The sequence below is a fragment of the Cololabis saira genome, chromosome 2 (genome assembly GCF_033807715.1).
Source record: "Cololabis saira isolate AMF1-May2022 chromosome 2, fColSai1.1, whole genome shotgun sequence".
Taxonomy (NCBI): Eukaryota; Metazoa; Chordata; class Actinopteri; order Beloniformes; family Belonidae; genus Cololabis; species Cololabis saira.
The window spans coordinates 56359961-56383850 of record NC_084588.1 but is presented as its reverse complement, the minus strand read 5'-3'; the positions used below and the strand labels follow the sequence as shown (position 1 = coordinate 56383850).

At 52.8% G+C, this 23890-nt stretch overlaps 1 protein-coding gene across 15 annotated transcripts in view; it reads right to left on the bottom strand.

The window, feature by feature from the left end:
* LOC133418676 (probable E3 ubiquitin-protein ligase HERC1) overlaps positions 1-23890 on the bottom strand; it is a 108172-nt gene that overhangs the window by 13350 nt on the left and 70932 nt on the right. For 10 of the 15 annotated variants that reach the window (XM_061707496.1, XM_061707535.1, XM_061707544.1 and 7 more), the window contains 25 exons: positions 22843-23043; positions 19394-19568; positions 18406-18667; positions 17589-17802; positions 15738-16000; positions 14782-14909; positions 12459-12592; positions 12177-12380; positions 11926-12056; positions 11615-11850; positions 11408-11528; positions 10372-10512; positions 9985-10086; positions 9729-9902; positions 8167-8499; positions 8013-8078; positions 7101-7226; positions 6876-7014; positions 5328-5509; positions 4755-4910; positions 4125-4247; positions 3077-3179; positions 2811-2980; positions 2112-2420; positions 1415-1584 (listed from right to left, as the gene is read on the bottom strand). In XM_061707496.1, the coding sequence (XP_061563480.1) occupies positions 1415-1584; positions 2112-2420; positions 2811-2980; positions 3077-3179; positions 4125-4247; positions 4755-4910; positions 5328-5509; positions 6876-7014; positions 7101-7226; positions 8013-8078; positions 8167-8499; positions 9729-9902; positions 9985-10086; positions 10372-10512; positions 11408-11528; positions 11615-11850; positions 11926-12056; positions 12177-12380; positions 12459-12592; positions 14782-14909; positions 15738-16000; positions 17589-17802; positions 18406-18667; positions 19394-19568; positions 22843-23043 (4363 nt within the window). Of the gene's footprint in view, positions 1-1414; positions 1585-2111; positions 2421-2810; positions 2981-3076; positions 3180-4124; positions 4248-4754; positions 4911-5327; positions 5510-5612; positions 5742-6875; positions 7015-7100; positions 7227-8012; positions 8079-8166; positions 8500-9728; positions 9903-9984; positions 10087-10371; positions 10513-11407; positions 11529-11614; positions 11851-11925; positions 12057-12176; positions 12381-12458; positions 12593-14781; positions 14910-15737; positions 16001-17588; positions 17803-18405; positions 18668-19393; positions 19569-22842; positions 23044-23890 lie in introns of those variants that run through there. The other 5 variants (XM_061707512.1, XM_061707579.1, XM_061707562.1 and 2 more) reach the window with 3 other exon arrangements.

Genomic DNA, 23890 nt, shown 5'->3' with positions numbered 1-23890 from the left:
GATGGTAGGTGTTATTATGGGATGGTAAGTGTTATGGGATGGTAAGTGTTATGGGATGGTAGTGTTATTATGGGATGGTGGGTGTTATTATGGGATGGTAGTGTTATTATGGGATGGTAGGTGTCATTATGGAATGGTAGTGTCATTATGGGATGGAGGTGTTATTATGGGATGTTAGGTGTTATTATGGGATGGTAGTGTTATTATGGGATTGTAGGTGTTATTATGGGATGGTGGGTGTTATTATGGGATGGTGGGTGTTATTATGGGATGGTAGGTGTTATTATGGGATGGTAGGTGTTACTATGGGATGGTAGGTGTTATTATGGGATGGTAGGTGTTATTATGGGATGGTAGGTGTTATTATGGGATGGTAGTGTTATTATGGGATGGTAGGTGTTATTATGGGATGGTAGTGTTATTATGGGATGGTAAGTGTTATTATGGGATGGAAGTGTTATTATGGGATGGAAGTGTTATTATGGGATGGTAGGTGTTATTATGGGATGGTAAGTGTTATTATGGGATGGTAAGTGTTATGGGATGGTAGTGTTATTATGGGATGGTGGTGTTATTATGGGATGGTGGGTGTAATTATGGGATGGTGGGTGTAATTATGGGATGGTGGGTGTAATTATGGGTGGGTGTTATTATGGGATGGTAGGTGTTATGGGATGGTAGGTGTTATTATGGGATGGTGGTGTTATTATGGGATGGTGGGTGTTATTATGGGAGGGTAGGTGTTAAGGGATGGTAGGTGTTATGGGATGGTAGTGTTATTATGGGATGGTAGTGTTATTATGGGATGGTAGGTGTTATTATGGGATGGTAGGTGTTATGGGATGGTAGGTGTTATTATGGGATGGTAGGTGTTATTATGGGATGGTAGTGTTATCATGGGATGGCTGGTGTTATGGGATGGTAGTGTCATTATGGGATGGTAGTGTCATTATGGGATGGTAGGTGTTATTATGGGATGGTAGTGTTATTATGGGATGGTAAGTGTTACTATGGGATGTGTTATTATGGGATGGTAGGTGTTATTATGGGATGGTAGTGTCATTATGGGATGGTAGGTGTTATTATGGGATGGCTGGTGTTATGGGATGGTAGTGTCATTATGGGATGGTAGGTGTTATGGGATGGTAGTGTCATTATGGGATGGTAGTGTCATTATGGGATGGTAGGTGTTATTATGGGGTTGTAGGTGTTATTATGGGATGGCTGGTGTTATGGGATGGTAGTGTCATTATGGGATGGTAGGTGTCATTATGGGATGGTAGTGTCATTATGGGATGGTAGTGTCATTATGGGATGGTAGGTGTTATTATGGGATGATAGTGTTATGGGATGGTGGTGTTATTATGGGATGGTGGTGTTATTATGGGATGTACGTGTTGCCGTGGACACTGACCGGGTGGAGATCCTCTTCACAGTGATCTGGGGGCCGTAGTTCTTGCCCTGGACCATGGTCTTGCCGATGGAGCGGACCATGGGGAGGGTGTAGACCCGGGGGGCCAGCAGGGGCCTGAGCTGGCCCTGGACCAGCCCCCAGGTCCCGGCGTTGTAGCGGGAAGTGCAGCTCTGCAGACACAAGTAATCTGATTACATCAGAGACCACTGGGAGGTGCAGCTCTGCAGACACAAGTAATCTGATTACATCAGAGACCAGTGGGAGGTGCAGCTCTGCAGACACAAGTAATCTGATTACACTGGGAGGTGCAGCTCTGCAGGCACAAGTAATCTGATTACATCAGAGACCAGTGGGAGGTGCAGCTCTGCAGACACAAGTAATCTGATTACACTGAGAGGAACAGCTGCTGGGATGTAAAACCTGTTTGTTACAACTTTTATCATCATAGTTTTCTACAAGCTGAATTAAATCCCAACATGCCGTGCAGCTGCTGAATTTCAATGTTTGTGTTGTATTTTTTTTAAAACAGCAGTAGCCCCCGCCCCCCCCGCCCCCCCCCCCGTCCCCCCCCCGTCCCCCCCCCCCAGCTTCAGAACCGGTCTCACCAGGTTTTATTAGTGAAAGTCTGACGCTATTTCTAAAACCCCCTTCTGCCTGCCCCCCCCCCCCCCCCCCCCTCACCTGCCCCCCCCCTCACCTGGGTATTGGGACTCAGGTCCAGGAGTCTCCACGTCAGGTACATCAGGTCAGAGAAGTGGTAAAGGAGACGGAGTCTCCCCCGAACCGTCTCCATGCTGACGTCCCTCAGTCCTCCGTACTGGGGGGGGACGGACGCCGGCAGACCCAGCTGGAGGGGGACGGCCGAGCCTGGGGCCCGGGGGGGGGCGCTGGGGGCCGTCCAGGCCGCGCTGTGGCATCGGCCCGCTGAGATCTGGTGGATGTTCCGGCCCTGAAGAACCGGAACCAGCGTCGGCTCCCGGACGTGGTTGGAGTGGCCCAGACCCAGCTGGAGGAACAGGAAATACAGGCTTTTATTGTGAAGGGGGAGTGGCCCAGACCCAGCTGGAGGAACAGGAAATAGAGGCTTTTATTGTGAAGGAGGAGTGGCCCAGACCCAGCTGGAGGAACAGGAAATACAACAGGAAATACAGGCTCTTATTGTGAAGGGGGAGTGGCCCAGACCCAGCTGGAGGAACAGGAAATACAACAGGAAATACAGGCTCTTATTGTGAAGGGGGAGTGGCCCAGACCCAGCTGGAGGAACAGGAAATACAACAGGAAATACAGGCTCTTATTGTGAAGGGGGAGTGGCCCAGACCCAGCTGGTTTTGGTGGATCTAGGTGAGTTTTGGAGGATCTAGGTGAGTTTTGGTGGATCTAGGTGAGTTTTGGTCACCTGTCCCTCGGAGTTGCTCCCCCAGGCGTACACGTCTCCGCAGGACGACAGCGCCAGCGTGTGCTCGGCCCCCACGGCCACGTCGGTGATGTGGATCCCCGCCAGGGCTGGAACCTGCTGGGGCCGGTTGTGGTTCCGGGCCCGGCCTTCGGGCAGCCCGATCAGCCGGTCTGGGGGGACAAACCGGTCAGTCAGTACCAGAGACGGGCCATTCCACCCCCCCCCCCCCCCGGACCCTCAGAACCCGGACCGAGACCCGGACTCACCTTGTCCGAAGGTGAACACCTTGCCCTCGTTGGTCAGCGCTACGGAGAACTGGGTCCCACAGGCGACTTTCTTGATGCTGACGCCGCACAGGACGTCCACCTTCTGGGAGAAGAGAGCAGGGTCAGCCACGCAGCTAGCAGCATTAGCCACGCAGCTGGAGCGTTAGCCACGCGGCTAGCAGCGTTAGCCACGCGGCTAGCAGCGTTAGCCACGCGGCTAGCAGCGTTAGCCATGCGGCTAGCAGCGTTAGCCACGCGGCTAGCAGCGTTAGCCACGCGGCTAGCAGCGTTAGCCACGCGGCTAGCAGCGTTAGCCACGCGGCTAGCAGCGTTAGCCACGCGGCTAGCAGCGTTAGCCACGCGGCTAGCAGCGTTAGCCACGCGGCTAGCAGCGTTAGCCACGCGGCTAGCAGCGTTAGCCACGCGGCTAGCAGCGTTAGCCACGCGGCTAGCAGCGTTAGCCACGCGGCTAGCAGCGTTCGGGCAGCCAGTACCGCCAGGACCAGAGATACAACTCTTTTTCTCCCTCGGCCGTACGACTACTAAGATGGAGAAAACCTTGGAGAAGCTGGGCACCCGGCTTGGTGGGGACTGATCACAAATTCATCTGATCGGAGTTATTGAGGAACCAGAAGAAGAAAAGCAGACAGAAAATTACTGAACTGCCTGCAAATTGTTGATTAGATTTGCCCTTGAAGGAGCGGCTGGCAGGCCTCTTCGTCACAATCTCCCTGGAGGAAAGTAAACATGACGCTCTGCACCCAACTCAACCCTCCCCCTCTCTCACAAACACCTGCGGATCTCCCTCCCAGAACTGTACCGCTGCCCGATAACATTAAGGACGCTTGGCTGCTCTCTGGGCGAAGGTTCTCTGACTTATCGCGTCACAGACTCTCACACACACACTGACACACTCCCCTCTCCCCATATCCAACCGCCTTCCTGGCCCCCCCCTCTTATCAGCCCCCCTGACAAGGACGTTTGGGTTCGAGCGCCACGCTGCCGCAGCGCTCACTTGGATGAACTGTGCCGGGTCCCTGGACCTTACCTGGGGGGAGGACTTGGCCGTGGAATTTCCCAGTCCCAGCTTCCCGTAGTCTCCGTCTCCGAAGGCCCAGACCATCATCCCGTCGGAGGAAACCACCAGCGTGTGGTTCAGCCCGCAGGCCACCTGACCAAAGAGATAAGGACAACTATTGTGCAAAAAACCAAAACAAAAAGAATCACACAGACAAAGAAAAGAGGCTGAAAGTTCACGACTGCTTCAAACCGGAAACCGGAAATGCGTTGCTTCCAAGAACCAATCACAGCCCTCTCGTCTGCGTTTGGTCTGCGTCGCCTCCATGCGCAGTTACAATGTTCGGGAGGTGACGTCAGCGACGGCGTCAGTGACCTGGCGTGTGGTCTGCGTCGACGGAGACCACACGGCGTCACTGACGCCGTAGGCACGGCGTTGTTTTGACGCAGAACCATAACTCAAGCTTTAGAGCCCACCATGAACACCCCCCACCCCCCAGAACCCCCCAGGACTCACCTGGCCCACCTGGTAGCCCTCCAGGCCCCCCCCCAGGACTCACCTGGCCCCCCCAGGACTCACCTGGCCCACCTGGTAGCCCTCCAGGGCCCCCACCCCGCTCCAGGCCCCCCCCAGGACTCACCTGGCCCCCCCAGGACTCACCTGGCCCACCTGGTAGCCCTCCAGGGCCCCCACCCTCTCCGGCAGCTTCTTGTTGGAGGTGTTTCCCAGCCCGAGTCTTCCGTAGTCTCCGTTCCCGAAGGTGAACAGTTTCCCGTCGGCCGTCACCACCGCAGAGTGCTTGAACCCGCAGGACATCTGGGGGGGGGACAGGGGGGCAACAGGGGGTTAGAGGTCAGACCAGGACCAGCGGGGGGGGGGGTTACAGGTTAGAGAGACTAAACTAGATCAGCCCCATTGAAGGGAGAAAAAATAAATGTTGTGTCCTGAAAATGCCCTGGATTCCCAAAACACAGCCTTAGTCTTTAGTCAGCCACGCACCTGCTGTTTATCATAACAAATGCCTGTTTTTCTGTGAGAAAGAGCCTGGTTCGCACGGGATTTTGGTCCCGTGTGAGCCGAGACTTATTTTGATAGTTTGCGGACGGGGGGGTGACCCGGACTCACCTGCACCACCTCCTCCCCCTGCAGACCCAGACCCAGACCTGGACCCGGACTCACCTGCACCACCTCCTCCCCCTGCAGACCCAGACCCAGACCTGGACCCGGACTCACCTGCACCACCTCCTCCCCCTGCAGCGCCTCGATCTGCCGCGGCCGCCGCTGCCGGTCGCTGTTTCCGTGTCCGAGTTTCCCGTAGTCGCCGTCGCCCCAACTGAAAACCTCGCCGCTCTCGGTCAGAGCCATGGAGTGGCCGTCGCTACCGACGGAGGAGACGAGCTGCACCACCACGAACCCTGCAGAGACCAGAACCAGAACCAGAACCAGGTCAGAGACCAGATCAGAGACCAGCTGGACCACCACGAACCCTGCAGAGACCAGAACCAGAACCAGGTCAGAGACCAGATCAGAGACCAGCTGGACCATCACGAACCCTGCAGAGACCACATCAGACCAGAACCAGGTCAGAGACCAGAACCAGAACCAGGTCAGAGACTAGATCAGAGACCAGCTGCACCACCACGAACCCTGCAGAGACCAGAACCAGAACCAGGTCAGAGACCAGCTGGACCATCACGAACCCTGCAGAGACCAGAACCAGAACCAGGTCAGAGACTTGCTGGACCACCACGAACCCTGCAGAGACCAGAACCAGATCAGAGACCAGATCAGAGACCAGAACCAGGTGATGAAGCATTCCAACAGCACATGGCCCCTGCAGGGACAACGACGCCTTGCAGATTGCTCCAGCCTCATACCCCGCTCAAGACATTGTCATGCAAGTTCCAGCTCCTGAGGACCCCTGCCGGGACGAGGACTGGCAGGCGGCACCAGTCTCATTCAATGCTCAAGACATTGTCACGCAAGTTCCCGGCGTCTTGCATCCCTGCCGAGACAGGCACCGGGGGAGTGGATTTGACTTCCAGCCCCTGCAGAAACAAAGACCATATATGGACTTCCTGACTACTCAGGGGTAGTCCCAAAACTGAAAGATCACACCTCTACCTGTCTCTTACTGGGCTTGTTTATTCCCGTCTTTGTTGATTGAACTTTTGTATAAAAACCCTGTGGCCAAATCAATCTGGGTCGGCATATCAACCAGACTCTGGTCTGTGTAGATTCGCTCACGGCCGGCTATTAAAACTCACTATACCACAAAGCGGACTTCTGAAATGGTTTGGTAAATTCCTCAACACAGGTCAGAGACCAGCTGGACCACCACAAACCCTGCAGAGACCAAAACCAGGTCAGAGACCAGCTGGACCACCACAAACCCTGCAGAGACCAGAACCAGGTCAGAGACCAGCTGGACCACCACGAACCCTGCAGAGACCAGAACCAGGTCAGAGACCAGCTGGACCACCACGAACCCTGCAGTGACCAGAACCAGGTCAGAGACCAGCTGGACCACCACGAACCCTGCAGGGACCAGAACTAACTTGGCTAACAGCTAGCAGCATTTGGTTTGTTGGACCAGCAGGGTGTTTATGTATTGTTGCATTGTAGACTTTGGTTTTTCGTGTTTGCCTTCCTCTTTTTAAAAGTCATGAGCTGTTTGGCAACTAATTTTCCCCAGAGGGAACAATAAAGGTTTCAGTCAATCAATCAAACAATCAATCAATCAATCATCAGCAACTCCTCAACCCCCGACCAGATCCAGACCTTGCAGCGCTGAGATGACGGTGAGCACGTGCAGGTCGTCGGAGTTTCCCTGGCCTAGCCGGCCGTAGCTTCCCTCCCCGCAGGCCAGGACCGTCCCGTTGGGCTGGATGGCGAAGGTGCAGTTCTGCCCGCAGACCACCTGCAGAGAGACGGGGAGTTGAACCAACACCTGGACCAGGTCCAGCCCGGTGGGGGCCTGGACTCACCTGCTGGGCCTGGACTCACCTGCTGGGCCTGGGAGAAGGACGGCGCCGTCGTCGGGACCAGGATGTTCCTGCCGGCCTCGGCCAGCTGGCCGTGGCGGCCGGCGCCCCAAAGGAAAACCTCGCACCTGCCGCCCAGGTGCCAGTCCTGGAGAGACCGGGACAGGTGAGTAGGCACAGGTACAGGTGAGTAGGCACAGGCACAGGTGAGTAGGCACAGGTACAGGTGAGTAGGCACAGGCACAGGTGAGGGGTACGGTTGGTCAGGGAAGCAAGATAAGGCAATGCAGGGCAGGGCAAGGCAATGCAGGGCAAGGCAATGCAGGGCAAGGCAATGCAGGGCAAGGCAATGCAAGGCAATGCAGGGCAATGCAGGGCAATTCAGGGCAAGGCAAGGCAAGGCAATGCAGGGCAATGCAGGGCAAGGCAATGCAGGGCAATGCAGGGCAAGGCAAGGCAAGGCAATGCAGGGCAAGGCAAGGCAATGCAGGGCAAGGCAGGGCAATGCAGGGCAATGCAATGCAAGGCAATGCAGGGTAAGGCAAGGCAATGCAAGGCAGGGCAAGGCAAGGCAATGCAAGGCAGGGCAAGGCAATGCAGTGCAATGCAGTGCAAGCCAAGGCAAGGCAGGGCAGGGCAGTGCAGGGCAAGGCAAGGCAAGGCAGGGCAAGACAAGGCAATGCAGGGCAATGCAGGGCAATGCAAGGCAATGCAGGGTAAGGCAAGGCAATGCAAGGCAGGGCAAGGCAAGGCAATGCAAGGCAGGGCAAGGCAATGCAGTGCAATGCAGTGCAAGCCAAGGCAAGGCAGGGCAGTGCAGGGCAATGCAAGGCAAGGCAAGGCAGGGCAGGGCAAGGCAATGCAGGGCAATGCAGGGCAATGCAGGGCAAGGCAAGGCAGGGTTATTTGTATGGCACAAAGGGGGCGGGGTTACCTCGGGTCTGGACGTGGCCCAGGACATGATCTGCTCGTCCAGCCCAGCGGCCCACTTGCTGTTGTCCTGGAAACACAGAAGAAGGTGAGAGTTAGACCTGAACCAGAGACCTGACCCCCCTCCCCCTCCCCCCCTCCTCCTGCCCCCCCCTCACCATCAGCAGCGCCAGCTCTTCCTTGGGCACCGGCTCCAGGTCCGGGACACTGAAGGATTCTGGGAATGCGGTGCCGCGGGCCAGCGCCTCGGCCGCCTTCACCGTGGTGGAGAAGCAGTCGAGCCACGCCCACTCGGCGGGGGTCCCGGGGGCGTGGCCGGAGGCGGGCCCGGGGGTCAAGGGGGCGGGGCCTGAGCCGGGGCCGCAGGGCCTCAGGTGGGGGGGCAGGGGGGGCCGGCACAGCAGCTGGTCCAGGTGCAGCCCCACCGCCAGGGAGGCCAGGCACTGCATGTAGGGACTGTGGACCAGCTGGTCCCCGCAGACCACGTGAGGCTGGGGGGGAAATTCAATTCAATCTTTATTTCAGACTCAGATAGGTCCATATAAATACAATACAAACATCAGTCCATCAAACTCATAATAATAATAATAATAATAATTATATTAATAATAATATTAATAATAATAATTATAATAATTATAATAATAATAATTATAATATTTTTTTAAATAATAATAATAATAATAATATAATAATCATAATCATCATCATCATAATAATTATAATAATAATAATAATAATTATTATTATTATAATTAATAATAGCCCCCCCATTTGAATTTTGTGCATACCCCGCCTGTCGAAGTCACATTTTATGAATCACAACACCTATGTCTACATTCTGACCAAAAATTATCTGTCTACCTTTTACGGTTTGGCCGTGAGCTAGAGTTACAAATAAAAAATAAGGTCATTTTTTGAATGTTTCTCTCACTCTAAAAAATTTGATCTTCACTCTAAATTTGTCAAAAAAGTGATTTCCAGTCCTTCCTTGAGCGCTCATATCTTGAAAAGTGTACATTTTAGGAAAAAACTGTGGTTTGGAGAGAGAAGAGAAGTTTTCCTCCGTTTTGAAGTTTGAATTACAGTTCTACGTGCAAGTATGAGAAATTTAGGTGACTCAGAAAAAAGGTGAATTTTGTCTTTTTTCTCAACATTTTCCCATCCGCTTTGAATGGCGCCATTCAAAGCCACTTCGTGCAAAAACTATTTGTGCAATCGCTCTGAAAATCCACAGGACTGTAGTTAAATTCAGGGCCTACAACTTTCTAAATCGGTTCAGAATTTTTCGAGAAACGGTGTGCGAGTGGTGAGGCCCCAAATTTCTCCCAATGCATTCAGGATGGGGGTAAGCGCGCACGTTTTTGCACGTTCGCTAATAAAAGTCATAGCCAACGATTCCCGCTTAAGGCGCACGTTTCTACGTTTTTACTTTTCGCGTTTTCTCAAAGCTGCGGGACTAGTTACGCGCCAAAGTTTTGTCCGGAAAATGAATAATTCGCCAGAGGCACTCCTCCTCCATTGCAGAGCTTTGGAGGAGGAGTGCCTCTTGGCGCAGCCGTGGCACTAATAATAATAAAAAAATAATACTACTACTACTACTACTACTAATAATAATAATAATAATAATAATAACTTATTATTATTATAACTTATACAGCTCCTGCAACCCCCCACCCCCCCACCTTCTCGTAGTTGTACTGCTCCTCCACCCCCCCACCTTCTCGTAGTTGTACTGCTCCTGCAGCATGGCGGGGAGTCTCTCCAGGAAGGCTCTCATACACGGCGCCAGGTTGAGTCCGACGACACCCTGCCTCTTCAGCGCCGAGCGGCAGGTCGCTAACACGTGGTGCTGCGCTAGGAAGTCCCTGGAGACGTTCACCACCAGCACGTCCTGGAACGGAGGAACACCAAGGTCACGCAGGAGCCCGTCAAGGTCGAGTAGGAACCCTCCCCACCACCGACCCGGTCCTGACCTTTGACCTGTTGGAGCAGACGGCCACGCCCACGTCAGGAATCCACACGCTGTTCTGAACGGCCCCCGAGCCGGCGACCACGCTCTGCAGCACCGAGCCGTCCTGTAGGACCGGGGGGGGGGGAGGTTAGTGTTGGACCACAGGGGGGGGGGATAAAATCAATATTTTGAGTTAGTTTCTGCATAATAATGCGTTTTGATTACATTTCTAGCGAGATATATATATTTTACTTTCATAATATTCACTCAGTGACTGTACATAATCACTCGTTTGCCCGTTGGTCTTTTTCAAACCTCGCCAGAATAAAGGCTGATTTATGGTTCCGCGTTATTGGGATTGGGCCTAGGTGTGTGTGTAGGTGTGTGTGTGTGTACAGGTGTGTGTTACCTGTAAAGACCAGATGTTCATCAGGCCCCCCACCCCCCCCGACGCCAGGGCCAGACCGTCAGGACTGAAGGAAAGAGTCCGGACCGGAGTGATGTGTCCTCTCAGCTGGAACACGCAGGACGCTCCTCCGGACCGCCGGGCCTGGAACCACAACCAGAACCATGAGAACCAGAACCACAACCAGACCTGGACCATGAGGACCAGGACCACAACCAGAACCAGAACCATGAGAACCAGGACCAGGACCAGAACCAGACCAGACCAGGACCAGATGGACACCACAATGGATTTCTACAAATACCGGAAACCTTTGTGTCTCAAGATTCTGTCTATCGAGGACGTTGAAGACGCTTCATAATTGGATTTATGATAGCAGGATTTCTCCTCCTCTTGATTGGAGGGAGATTCCTGGTCTACCGACAAACGCGTAAGTGGTCGACAGCTGTTCTGGCTCTTTCAGAGCTGCCGGACGTGGCTGAAGGATCAAGCAAGGTGATCAACACTCAGACTTTAACGCTGGGGGAGCAAAGCCGTAAGCTGGATGTGATTCTTGAACAGAATCGCAGGCTGGCGGCGTCTTTGAGCTCATTGGCAAGATGGATAACACCCTGGAGAAGTTGGAAGCTCGGCTTGGCGGGAATTGATCACAAATTCGTCTGATTGGAGTCGCCATTGATGAACCAGAGACTCTGAAGGCAGACGGAAAATTACTGAGGCTGCCTGTTTGAAATATAATTGTTGATTCTATAATCTGGCCTTGATAGGGCGGTTTGGCCGATCGCTCTGGTCACAATCTCCCTGGTGGAATGTAAACAAGGTGACTCTGCCCCCACTAACCCTCCCCTCTCAGGAACATCTGTGGACCTGTTTCAGAACTGACCGAGCCGACTGATAACATCAAGGACATTGGCTGAGAGCAGCTCTGAGAGAAGTTCACAGACTTACCGCTCACACACACACTGATAACCACCTCCCTCAACTCAACCCCCCCCTCTTATCAACCCCCCCAACACAGTCAACAGGTTTGAGAACGTACCGCTGGTCTGGACTTGGCCTCCTGGTCCCACCACCGGTCCGAGTCAGAAGAGGAGGATTCTGGGAAGCCGGAGACGTCCTGAGGGACGGTCCAGATGGAGACCAGGCCGCTCTGGCAGCACCTGAAACCAGAACCAGAAACCAGAAACTCAGGTCCAGAACCAGGAACCAGAAACCGGTCCAGAAACCTCTGTCTACGTCTACGTACACGGCGAACATGCTGAGCGCCGCCGGGCCACTTCCCGCCAGGCCGCACCAGGCGGCGCCGTTGACCACGGACGGGTGTCGGAGGCTCTGCAGGCAGCGCCAGCCGGACCCGGGCCCCGGACCCGGACCGGGACCCAGACCCGGTCCCGGACAGGCCCACAGCTTCACCGTCTCCTCCTTGCCACACGTCAGCAGCAGCTGGCCGGTCGGGCTCCACGTCATGCTGCTCACCGACTCCTGGAGACACAAGGGAGACGATCTGGACCCGTTTCCATGACGACCGGAACCCCCGACCCCGTGCCGCCGGCTCACCTTGTGGGCGTCGATGACGACGACGGCTCCTTTCTCCAGAGGCTCTTTGGAGCCGATCAGCAGCTTCCCGTCGGCGTAGCCCACGGCGAAGGGCCGGTCCTCGCTGAACCAGGCGATGTGTTTGACGGCCACTGCAGGGAGAGTGTTGGTTTACATACCCGAACTGCGCTAAGGGGAATACTCGGTGCTTGAACCAACTCTGGGGTCAGCAGGGAGGAAATCGTAGTTACATTTGTAACTTTGGTTCTCACCGTCTTTCCGGTAGCAGTGCTCCAGCTCGCTGCGGCTCATGCTGGAGGCGTCCAGGACCTGGATGAGGCCCAGAGACCCGTCCATGCGGCCCACCAGCAGCAGGTCCCGGGGCTCCCGGGTCTCCCCGCTCCACGGCGCCTCCTGCTCGGGCCAGGCCAGCGCCGACACCCAGTGGGGCTGGACGTCCAGCAGACCCCGGCCGCCTGCAGGGGAGACGAGTGGAGGTTAGGGTGAGGTGAGGGTGGGGTGAAGGTAGGTAGGATTCAGGGTCCACAGCTCACCGTTGACCTGCCAGATGTTGACCATCTTCTCCACGGCCGAGGCCAGGAACCTCCCCGTTACGCTCCAGGCCAGAGGAGACATGGAGGGGTCGCTGGGAGAACCCAGACCGGAACCCTCCTCCGAGGACCCGTCGCTGAGGAAGGAGAACCAGAGGTGAGGAGGAACCAGGAGAACCAGGAAAACCACAGGAACCAGAGACAAAACATTGGAAACCGTTGTGTTTGGTGATTCTGTCTGTCGAGGACGTTGAAGACGCTTCATAAATGGATTTATGATAGCAGGATTTCTCCTGATCGGAGGAGGGGATTCCTGGTCTACCAACAAACGCGTAAGTCGTCGACAGCTGTTCTGTCTCTTTCAGAGCTGCCGGACGTGGCTGAAGGATCAAGCAAGGTGATCAACACTCAGACTTTAACGTTGGGGGAGCAAAGCCGTAAGCTGGATGTGATTCTTGAACAGAATCGCAGGCTGGCGGCGTCTTTGAGCTCATTGACAAGATGGAGAAGACCTTGGAGAAGTTGGAAGCTCGGCTTGGCGGGAATTGATCACAAATTCGTCTGATTGGAGTCGCCATTGATGAACCAGAGACTGAAGGCAGACGGAAAATTACTGAGTCTGTCTGTTTGCAATATAATTGTTGATTCTATAATCTGACCTTGACAGGGCGGTTTGGCCGATCATCTGGTCACAATCTCCCTGGTGGAATGTAAACTAGGTGACTCTGCCCCCACTAACCCTCCCCTCCCAGGAACATCTGTGGACCTGTTTCAAAACTGACCGAGCCGTCTGATAACATCAAGGACATTTGGCTGAGAGCAGCTCTGAGAGAAGTTCACGGACTTACCGCTACACACACTTACTGATAACCACACACTTCCCTCAACTCAACACCTTCCCCGCCCCCCTCTTATCAGCCCCCCCCAACACAGTCAACAGGTTTGAGAGCCGCGGTGCTCACTCGGGGTACTGTGCGGGATCCCCCCGCCCCTAGAACCCCCCCCCCCCCACAAACATGTGCAAGCCTTGTGATGTTAAATCTGTCATGTTGCTTTCTGTGCTGAGGTGTTTTTTGCACTTTCACACTGTGTATTTACACACAGTGTGAGGATGCTTTTTTCCCTCCTCATCCTGTCATCCTTTCTCTGATCTGTTCTCACCAGTCCCTCATGTCTTATGTTATTTGTTTTGTCTGTGTCCTGATGGTTGTACTGGTTCATCTCACTGTGCTAGGACGCCAGACCGGCGACAATAAAGCCATTCATTCATTCATTCATTCATTCATTCATTCATTCATTCATTCATTCATTCATTCATTCATTCATTCATTCATTCATTCATTCATTCATTCATTCATTCATTCATTCATTCATTCATTCATTCATTCATTCATTCATTCATTCATTCATTCATTCATTCATTCATTCATTCATTCATTCATTCATTCATTCATTCATTATCAGGTCGTCTTATATTTGGGCCGATACGGTAATATTATCATCAATAAGGTTTTCTTGGCTCTCTTTGGTACCAGGGGAGGCTGAGGATAAAGATGCTGCTCCGCCCGGCAACGCCCAGTGGTGATGGATATTATGTCCTGCCTAAATCTGGAAAAAATATACTATTCCATCCATAACTTTAAAGAAAAATTTCATAACTACTACTACTTAAATCCCCTTAATATTGTTTAAGATTAAGATTTGGAGGGCGGGCGTTCTGCTATCAGGCACCATTACTATGGAACCAACTTCCAATCTGGGTTAAGGAGGCTGACACCACCTCCACCTTTAAAACTAAACTTAAAACCTTTCTGTTTAGTAAAGCCTATAGTTAGTGTTTAGTAAACCTCTAGCTGGTGTTGGTAAATCTCTAGGTAGTGTAAACTCTAGTGTGTTAGAGTCAGTAGTCATAGTTGCAGCTATAGAACAAGACTATAATAGTTAGTCTCAAATATAGCTTGGTGGTAGATATGCTGCTATAGGCCTATGCTGCAGGGGGGACATGATCCGCTGGGCGGTGCCTCTCACCCTTCTTCTCCTCTCCTCTTCTCCATTTCCATTTTTATTTATTATAAATATCTCATAGCTATCATTTTTGTCCATCGTTCCTGTAGTTTCTTGTGCCGGCCCCCCTTTTTTCTCTTTTGTGCATGTTTGCAGGCTGGAGCCTCGGGAGCTGCGTTCTTGCCTGCGATCCCGGGTCCCCCCCCATCCCCGGTCATCCCGTTGCTGCTTCCACCTGCCTGCGCCCCCCCCCCCCCCCCCCCCTCTGGTCATCCCTTGTTGGGATAAGTGTGGGGGGGGCTAGAATGGGCCGGGTTCTTACTCCTTGTTGAAGACGCAGGTCTGCTGCAGGCTGTACTGGCTCTGGGTGACGTTCCAGATCCGGACGGTTCCGTCGCTGCCGCTGGTGGCGAGCAGGCCCTGGTTGCTGCACCAGCTGCACGTGGTCACCTGTCGGCAGGAAACAACGTTCAGGAAACGCGTTCAGGAAACACACGTTCAGGAAACAACGTTCAGGAAACACAACCGTCGGCAGGAAACAACGTTCAGGAAACACACATTCAGGAAACACAACCGTCAGATATGTTGAAGGGAGAAAAAATAAATGTTGTGTCCTGAAAATGCCCTGGATTCCCAAAACACAGCTTTAGTCTTTAGTCAGCCATACACCTGCTGTTTATCATAACAAATATCTGTTTTTCTGTGCGAAAGAGTCTGGTTCGCACGGGATTTTGGTCCCGTGTGAGCCGAAACTTATTTTGAGAGCTTGCGGACGGGGGGGCGAATAGGCCTTCCCCCCCCCCCCCCCTCCGCAAGGTGCTGAGGGAAAGGTATAAAGACGCGGTAGCCGGAAGTCCGGATTCAGAGTCTGCCGTGGGTCAGTGCGCCCGGCACGGTTTTTCCTTGGATTACTCTGTATCAGGACTGTTCCGGCTCTCCAGTCCTGTGTCGAGGTAAGATAGGCCTTAAACCTTTGTAGTTGTGTGTGAGGAATATTGCTCTGCCATTTGCGGGGGATAACTTGGCGAATTATTCTAGCAAACTGGTAGTTTTGTGGATGTCTTCTATGTAAATGCTTGCTTTTTGCTAATAAATGTATTCATATCTTATAGCAAAAGTCAGGTGTGTGTGTGTGATTCATTTTGGTACAGCCGACCACTCCAAGAACCTAATTGAGATTTCTCCCAAAACATACGTGTTAGCGGCTCTGGTTTCCACGGTGACGCCAGCACCCAGACCCACCCGGCTCTGGTTGCCACGGTGACGGCAGAGACTCACCCGGCTCTGGTGCGCCTCCAGCTTCATGAAGGAGCACTTCCGCAGGTCCCCCGCCATGTCGGCGAAGGTCTGCGGCGGCCGGCTCTGGTTGTCGCGGTCGTGGGCCGCCAGCGTCCGCAGCAGCTGCTGCGCCGCCCACTGGCGGTGCTGCGAGGACAGGCGCGCCGACAGGCAGCAGGCCGCCAGGGCGTTGGCCAGCTCCAGGGGGCCTACGGAGGGGTGGTGAAGGGGAGGATGGGGGGAGAGGAGGGCGGTTAAACCTGCTAGGAACACAAGGAGACCCGGTGAGAGATGGAACAAGATGGAGGAACAAGACACATGACGACCTAGCAGGAAACATACGACGAGGAAACGATGCCAAACAACAGTGACTACGTTTCCATGCAGTCAAAATCCGGGTTATTGATAATATTCCAGTGACTGAAACACTGGGAATAATGTGTTTCCATAATGTTTCCATAATGTGTTTCCATTTTTCGTGCATTTTTTCGTGCGTTTTTTCGTGCGTTCATGCGTTTTTGCGTGCGTCCTCTAGGGGGAACCAGAACCTCCTCTAGGAACCAGAACCTCCTCTGTTTTTTCGTGGGTTTTTTAGTTTTTTGGTGCGTTTTTGCGTGCGTTCGTGCGTTTTTTCGTACGTTTTTGTGTTTTTTCGTGCGTTTTTTCGTGCGTTTTTTCGTGCGTTTTTTTGTGTGTTTTTGCATTTTCCGTGCGGTTTTGCGTGCATTTGTGCGTTTTTTCGTGCGTTTTTGTGTTTTTTCGTGGGTTTTTTCGTGCCTTTTTTCGTGCGTGCGTTCGTTTTGCGTGTGTTCGTGCCTTTTTTCGTGCGTGCGTGCGGGCGTGCGTTTTCAACATTTCCACTTTTTTCACAAAATTTCCACTTTTTTCTCTAAATTTCAACTTTTCTCCACCAGGACCTGCAGGTCCTGGTGGGGGCTTGTTTGGTCCAGACTTGTTTGGTCCAGACATGTTGTTGGGACTTTTTTGGTCCAGACTATAATGTGTTTCCATGCTGAGCTAACAGGGTTATCACTGTATCCATGGTGATTAATAATTTATCTGGATCAAACCAGCGACGCACGGAGAACGTCTTCTTCTTCCTGGATCCAAATCCACAATGACAACAATAACTTCTACCGTCTACAAATGCAGAAATGTTCATATCCTTCATTACATTTATGAAGTGGTCGTGGTTTCTCCGTGTTTAGAAGAACTTCCTGGACTCAAAAGAGCAGGACGTTCGGCCGGAGAAACCCCACCCTGTCTGGTGAAAAGATGCGGCCTGCTCACTCCTCAGGTTAAGGAGGAGACCTGAGCTCAGTGCAGGGCCCTTCCGGGGTTGGTAGAGGATGGCAATGCCCAGGACTGTTAGGTAGGAGCACTGGGTGATAAAATGGGGAAAAAACCGGGATAAAAATATAAAAAAAATAAATAAAAAAAAGACCAGGATTCCTTGATAAAGAACAGATTCCTGTTCCTTCTGACGGGAAATCCCGTTAGACTAAACATGACCAAATATTCAGTTAGAAAAGGAGTAAACCAGGGGTCAAATTGGGGGTTTTAAAAACCGGAAAATGAGCAAATTTCGGTTATTCAAAGGGGTTATTGGTGTTTCCATGGCCGTGTAACCGGGTTATTGATCATATTCCGGTTAGAAAAGGGTTATTGATGGTGGAAACGTAGTCACTAATAAAAACACGCAGCATCGTCTCAATGTCGTCATGAATGTGATCCTGATGACGAATGTGATCCTGATGACGTGGACCCGGGTCTCGTGGACCCGGGTCCACGAGACCCGGGTCCACGAGGCCCGGGTCTCGTGGACCCGGACCCGCTGCTCCAGCTACCAACCTCGTTTCTCCGGGTCGGCCTTGTCGTGCGCCGGTCTCAGCCGGGCTCCCTTGTCGGCCAGCAGCGCCACCAGCGCCTGCGTCACCACGAAGTTGGGCGACGTGATGAGCTTGTTCTCCTCGGCGACGCCGCGCAGGAAGCTGGGCAGGAACTTCCTCTGGATGGGGTCGTCCACCGTGGTCAGGTTCATGCCGGTGGCGGCAGAGATCAGGTTCTGGGGGGAACAGAATATGATGATGTGAAGGAAAGATGATAAATACACCAGAGATCAGGTTCTGGGGGGGAACATGAGACGATGTGTAGGAAAGATGATAAATACACCATAAGATCCAACTTGTGGACGTCAGAATGTCTTGCCAGCTAAAACTAAATATCCCACGGACGTGAAACCTGGAATCCAGGTTACTGTACAAGGTTCAGGGGCCTCGGACCAGGCCGTCTAATCAGGGTCGTCTATAATCAGGTCGTCTTATAATCAGGTCGTCTTATAATCAGGTCGTCTTATAATCAGATCGTCTTATAATCAGGGTCGTCTTATAATCAGGTGCGTGCAGGGATTCGTACCTGCGTGCAGGGATTCGTACCTGCATGCAGAGCTGCACCAGCAGCAGATTCGTACCTGCATGCAGGGATTCGTACCTGCGTGCAGGGATTCGTACCTGCGTGCAGGGATTGGTACCTGCGTGCAGAGCTGCACCAGCAGCAGATTCGTACCTGCGTGCAGAGCTGCACCAGCAGCAGATTCGTACCTGCGTGCAGAGCTGCACCAGCAGCAGATGCGTACCTGCGTGCAGCTGCACCAGCAGCAGATTCGTACCTGCGTGCAGAGCTGCACCAGCAGCCTCCCGGCCGTGCTGCTGTTGGACGCCAGGCAGCCCACGGCCGTGCTCAGGTAGGCCAGGCAGGAGATGGGCTTGCTGGCCTTGGTGGCCCCGCGGGGCCGGTCGGGGCCCGAACCCGGTGCCGTGGTGGAGAGGCCGGCCCGGCCCGCCGCCGCCAGGCACATGAGCCGGACCAGAGTCCTGATGTCGGTCAAGCCCAGGGAGTCCAGGCCCGCGGCCAGGCTGCAGCTGGAGCCACTGGGGAGGAGAGAGAGGATCAGGTTCTGGTTCCCATCACGTATATCACTCTCATGGAACTACGTTCAACATCTCCAACAATAACACTTTAAGATCTGGTTCCCGTCACATTAATCACTCTGAACTACGTTCAACATCTCCAACAATAAGATTTCAGGCGGTAATTAAAAGTTCAATGTGACGACAGAATCCTTCAGCTAACTCACCGAACAGAAAATAAGATAAACCTGGTTCTTAATGGGCTCGTACCGAAGCAAGAGGAAGTAAGTGAAGCTTTTTCTGCATTGAAATCAGACTGAAAAAGTGTTGGTCGTCTTCCATTCAGGTCTAGACGTTACACCATCACACCACTAGAGGGAGCCAGATATCTGTAAATGCTGAACTGAACTCCCCAGGACAAAACCAACCCCTGTCATCAAGAATAAAAATAAAAATAGGAGTAAGAAAGAAAAGAGAAGAAAATAAGAGAAGATATAACAGAAAATGTAGAAACGTAGTTTCTCCAATCAGGAGAAAAGAGGGTGGAAGATCGGCAGGTGAACCGGCAGCTGAGGAGAAGTTATGATGAAACTTCCACATGATGGTTTAATGAGGCAAAATAACAAGCTTTTTCTCTCCAATAGATTGTTATAATCATTTGTTTCAGATGTTCTGTTATTATTTTCTGTATAAAAATTGAACTTGGTGTTCAAGAAGTCTTTTTTCCAACTTCATCACCACGGTTACCTGACGGACAGCAGCGACAGCGCCCTCATCACCATGGTCCGGGCTAGCAGCACCTGCGCGGCAGCCGTCACCCGCCGCAGCGCCGTGACGCGGTCGGTCGGGTTGTGCAGCGCCGCCGCCTGCTCGCCCAGCGTCACCCGGCCGGACGAGCTCTTATCCACCGACGTCTGGCAACCTGGAGGAACAAACATCAGTCTGCTGCCACGACACGGAGGATGGAGCAATTTATAAATGGGAGACAGATTAAAATGAGCAAATCACAGACAACACTTGGCACAAGATAATACAGGGAATTTTATCATCTCCCATCCATCTTAGACATGCTGTCAGTTTAAGATTTTACATCGTCTGAACTGACCTGAAGTAAAACTGTAAGATCAGAGCTGATATGAACCCCACTGGACACGTCCAAACATGTTCATGGCACTTTCTGGTTTAACTCAGACAGACTGCAATGTAGAGACGTGGGAGAGAATAATGCTGGCTCTCTGCTAACTTAGCTTTCTGCTCTCTGCTAGCTTAGCTTCCTGCTAGCTTAGCTTGTCTTGCCCTGCATTGGCTTGCACTAGATCGTCTTGCCTTGCCCTTCATTGCCCTGCCCTGCATTGTCTTGCCCTGCATTACCTTGCCCTGTATTGCTTTGCCCTGCATTGCATTGCCCTGCATTGCCCTGCATTGTCTTGCCCTGCATTGTCTTGCCCTGCATTGCATTGCCCTGCATTGCCTTGCCCTGCCCTGCATTGTCTTGCCCTGCATTGTCTTGCCCTGCATTGCCCTGCCCTGCATTGCCTTGCCCTGCATTGCCTTACATTGCCTTGCATTGCCTTGCATTGCCCTGCATTGCCTTGCATTGCCTTGCATTGCCTTGCCCTGCATTGCCTTGCCCTGCATTGCCTTGCCCTGCCCTGCCCTGCATTGCCCTGGATTGCCTTGCATTGCCCTGCCCTGCATTGCCTTGCCCTGCATTGCCCTGCATTGCCCTGCCTTGCCCTGAATTGCCCTGCATTGCCCTGCCCTGCATTGCCTTGCCCTGCATTGCCCTGCCCTGCATTGCCTTGCCCTGCATTGCCTTGCCCTGCATTGTCTTGCCCTGCATTGCCTTGCCCTGCATTGCCTTGCATAGCCCTGCCCTGCATTACCTTGCCCTGCATTGCCTTGCCCTGCATTGCCCTGCCCTGCATTGCCTTGCCCTGCATTGCCCTGCCCTGCATTGTCTTGCCCTGCATTGCCCTGCATTGTCTTGCCCTGCATTGTCTTGCCCTGCATTGCCTTGCCCTGCATTGCCTTGCCCTGCATTGCCTTGCCCTACATTGCCCTGCATTGCCTTGCCCTGCATTGCCCTGCCCTGCATTGTCTTGCCCTGCATTGTCTTGCCCTGCATTGCCCTGCCCTGTATTGTCTTGCCCTGCATTGCCCTGCCCTGCATTGCCTTGCCCTGCATTGTCTTGCCCTGCATTGCCCTGCCCTGTATTGTCTTGCCCTGCATTGTCTTGCCCTGCATTGCCTTGCATTGCCTTGCCCTGCATTGCATTGCCCTGCATTGCCTTGCCCTGCATTGCCCTGCCCTGCATTGCCTTGCCCTGCCCTGCATTGCCTTGCCCTGCATTGTCTTGCCCTGCATCGTCTTGCCCTGCATTGCCCTGCCCTGCATTGCCTTGCCCTGCATTGCCTTGCCCTGCATTGCCCTCCATTGCCTTGCCCTGCATTGCCTTGCCCTGCATTGCCTTGCCCTGCATTGCCCTGCCCTGCATTGCCCTGCCCTGCATTGCCTTGCCCTGCATTGTCTTGCCCTGCATTGTCTTGCCCTGCATTGCCCTGCCCTGCATTGCCTTGCCCTGCATTGCCTTGCCCTCCATTGCCTTGCCCTGCATTGCCCTGCATTGCCTTGCCCTGCATTGCCCTGCATTGCCTTGCCCTGCATTGCCCTGCCCTGCATTGCCTTGCCCTGCATTGCCCTGCATTGCTTTGCCCTGCATTGTCTTGCCCTGCATTGACCTGCATCGTCTTGCCTTGCCCTGCATTGCCTTGCCTTGTCCTGCATCGTCTTGTCTTGTCCTGCATCGTCTTGTCTTGTCCTGCATTGTCTTGTCCTGCCTTGCCCTGCCTTGCAGTAAATGGAGCTGCACATCCCTGGCTGACTCCATTTACTCCTAATGACCCGCTCATGTTACTGATAAGCTGACGAGCTATAGAGAATTTGCTTTTCGGACCTGAACGATGTTGGATCACTTAAAACACAAGCCCAGAGAGCTAAGCTGGCCTGCCCTGCATTGCCTTGCCCTGCATTGCCTTGCCCTGCATTGCCCTGCCCTGCATTGCCTTGCCCTGCATTGCCCTGCCCTGCATTGTCTTGCCCTGCATTGCCCTGCATTGTCTTGCCCTGCATTGTCTTGCCCTGCATTGCCTTGCCCTGCATTGCCTTGCCCTGCATTGCCTTGCCCTGCATTGCCCTGCCCTGCATTGCCTGGCCCTGCATTGCCTTGCCCTGCATTGTCTTGCCCTGCATTGTCTTGCCCTGCATTGCCTTGCCCTGCATTGCCTTGCCCTGCATTGCCTTGCCCTGCATTGCCCTGCCCTGCATTGCCTTGCCCTGCATTGCCTTGCCCTGCCCTGCATTGTCTTGCCCTGCATTGCCCTGCCCTGTATTGTCTTGCCCTGCATTGCCCTGCCCTGCATTGCCCTGCCCTGCATTGTCTTGCCCTGCATTGCCTTGCATTGCCTTGCCCTGCATTACCTTGCCCTGCATTGCCCTGCCCTGCATTGCCTTGCCCTGCATTGCCCTGCCCTGCATTGTCTTGCCCTGCATTGTCTTGCCCTGCATTGCCCTGCCCTGCATTGTCTTGCCCTGCATTGCCCTGCCCTCCATTGCCTTGCCCTGCATTGCCTTGCCCTGCATTGCCTTGCCCTGCATTGCCCTGCCCTGCATTGCCCTGCCCTGCATTGCCTTGCCCTGCATTGCCTTGCCCTGCATTGCCTTGCCCTGCATCGTCTTGCCCTGCAATGACCTGCATCGTCTTGCCTTGCCCTGCATTGCCTTGCCTTGTCCTGCATCGTCTTGTCTTGTCCTGCATCGTCTTGTCTTGTCCTGCATTGTCTTGTCCTGCCTTGCCCTGCCTTGCAGTTAATGGAGCTGCACATCCCTGGCTGACTCCATTTACTCCTAATGACCTGCTCATGTTACTGATGAGCTGATGAGCTATAGAGAATTGGCTTTTCGGACCTGAACGATGTTGGATCACTTAAAACACAAGCCCAGAGAGCTAAGCTGCCCGGGGAGCTAAGCTAGCCCAGAGAGCTAAGCTAGCCCGGGGAGCTAAGCTAGCCCAGGGAGCTAAGCTAGCCCGGGGAGCTAAGCTAGCCCGGGGAGCATGTTGCTTAGCTACCAGGACGTTTGTTTTAGTTTGTTTCCTTCCTGTGTGTTCTGTTGTAAAACTACATAAAACCGTTACCGATCTGCAGCAGCGTCTCCTCCATGCTGTTGGTGGCCGTCACCATGGCGACGGAGGCTCCTAACGGGTCGCTGTCGGGGAACTGGACCGGCTCCGGAACCGCCCGCCGCTCGCTGAGGCCCAGCGGGCCGGAGAGGAGCTCGAACTCCTCCTCCCCGGTCAGGTGCTCGTCCTCGTCCACGTCCAGCATGTCCCAGTCCTCTGCAGGGGTCACACGTTTACCCACAATGCACCACACGTTTACCCACAATGCACCAGTCACACACTACCCACAATGCACCAGTCACACACTACCCAGCATGTCCCAGTCCTCTGCAGGGTCAGGGGTCACACCTTTACCCACAATCAGTGATGCGCCGAAAATGGCAAAAAAAACACTTTCGGTGTTCGGTGGAATAAGTGGGAAAAAAACCGAACAATTAATAACGGCGTTGTAATATAAGGAAATAGACTGGCCACTCCGTAACGGCTGCACCACAAAAATAAATCGTTGGCCAACCAAAAAGTAACCCCATAAGAATTTTATCAACATTCACCAGCAGGTGGAACCAAAACAACATAAATCAATCTATTCCAGGTTTAGATGAGGAAATCAAACGTGGAAGAGCGTGGAGTGAAGTGGTGCAAACATGTCAGCAGTGTGGAAGTATTTTAGAGTGTTAGAATAAAACAAGAATGGCTGTTTGCAATGAATGTTCTGCTCAAATATCTAGAGGGGAAACATCTGCAAAGTCTTTCAACTACAAGTTTGATTTATCATTTGAAATGATAAAAAACATTTTTATTGTTTTAAGGCCTATGTTACAATGTTCAGTCAGTTAAGCCTAACGTAAGCTCAAAGATGGCCAAAAAATGTATTTTGCTAATTTATTTATGTTAAGTTATTGTTCTTTGCTGGTATAATGTCTGCTGGAATATTTAAGAAATGCTGGGAAATTAAAAAATGTTCAGTTTTTTATGTTCAATAAATATTTTCTACCTTGTAATTTTGTAAAAGATTTTTTTCTTTTAAAAGCATGCATAAATCTAATTTATTTGATTTATGCAA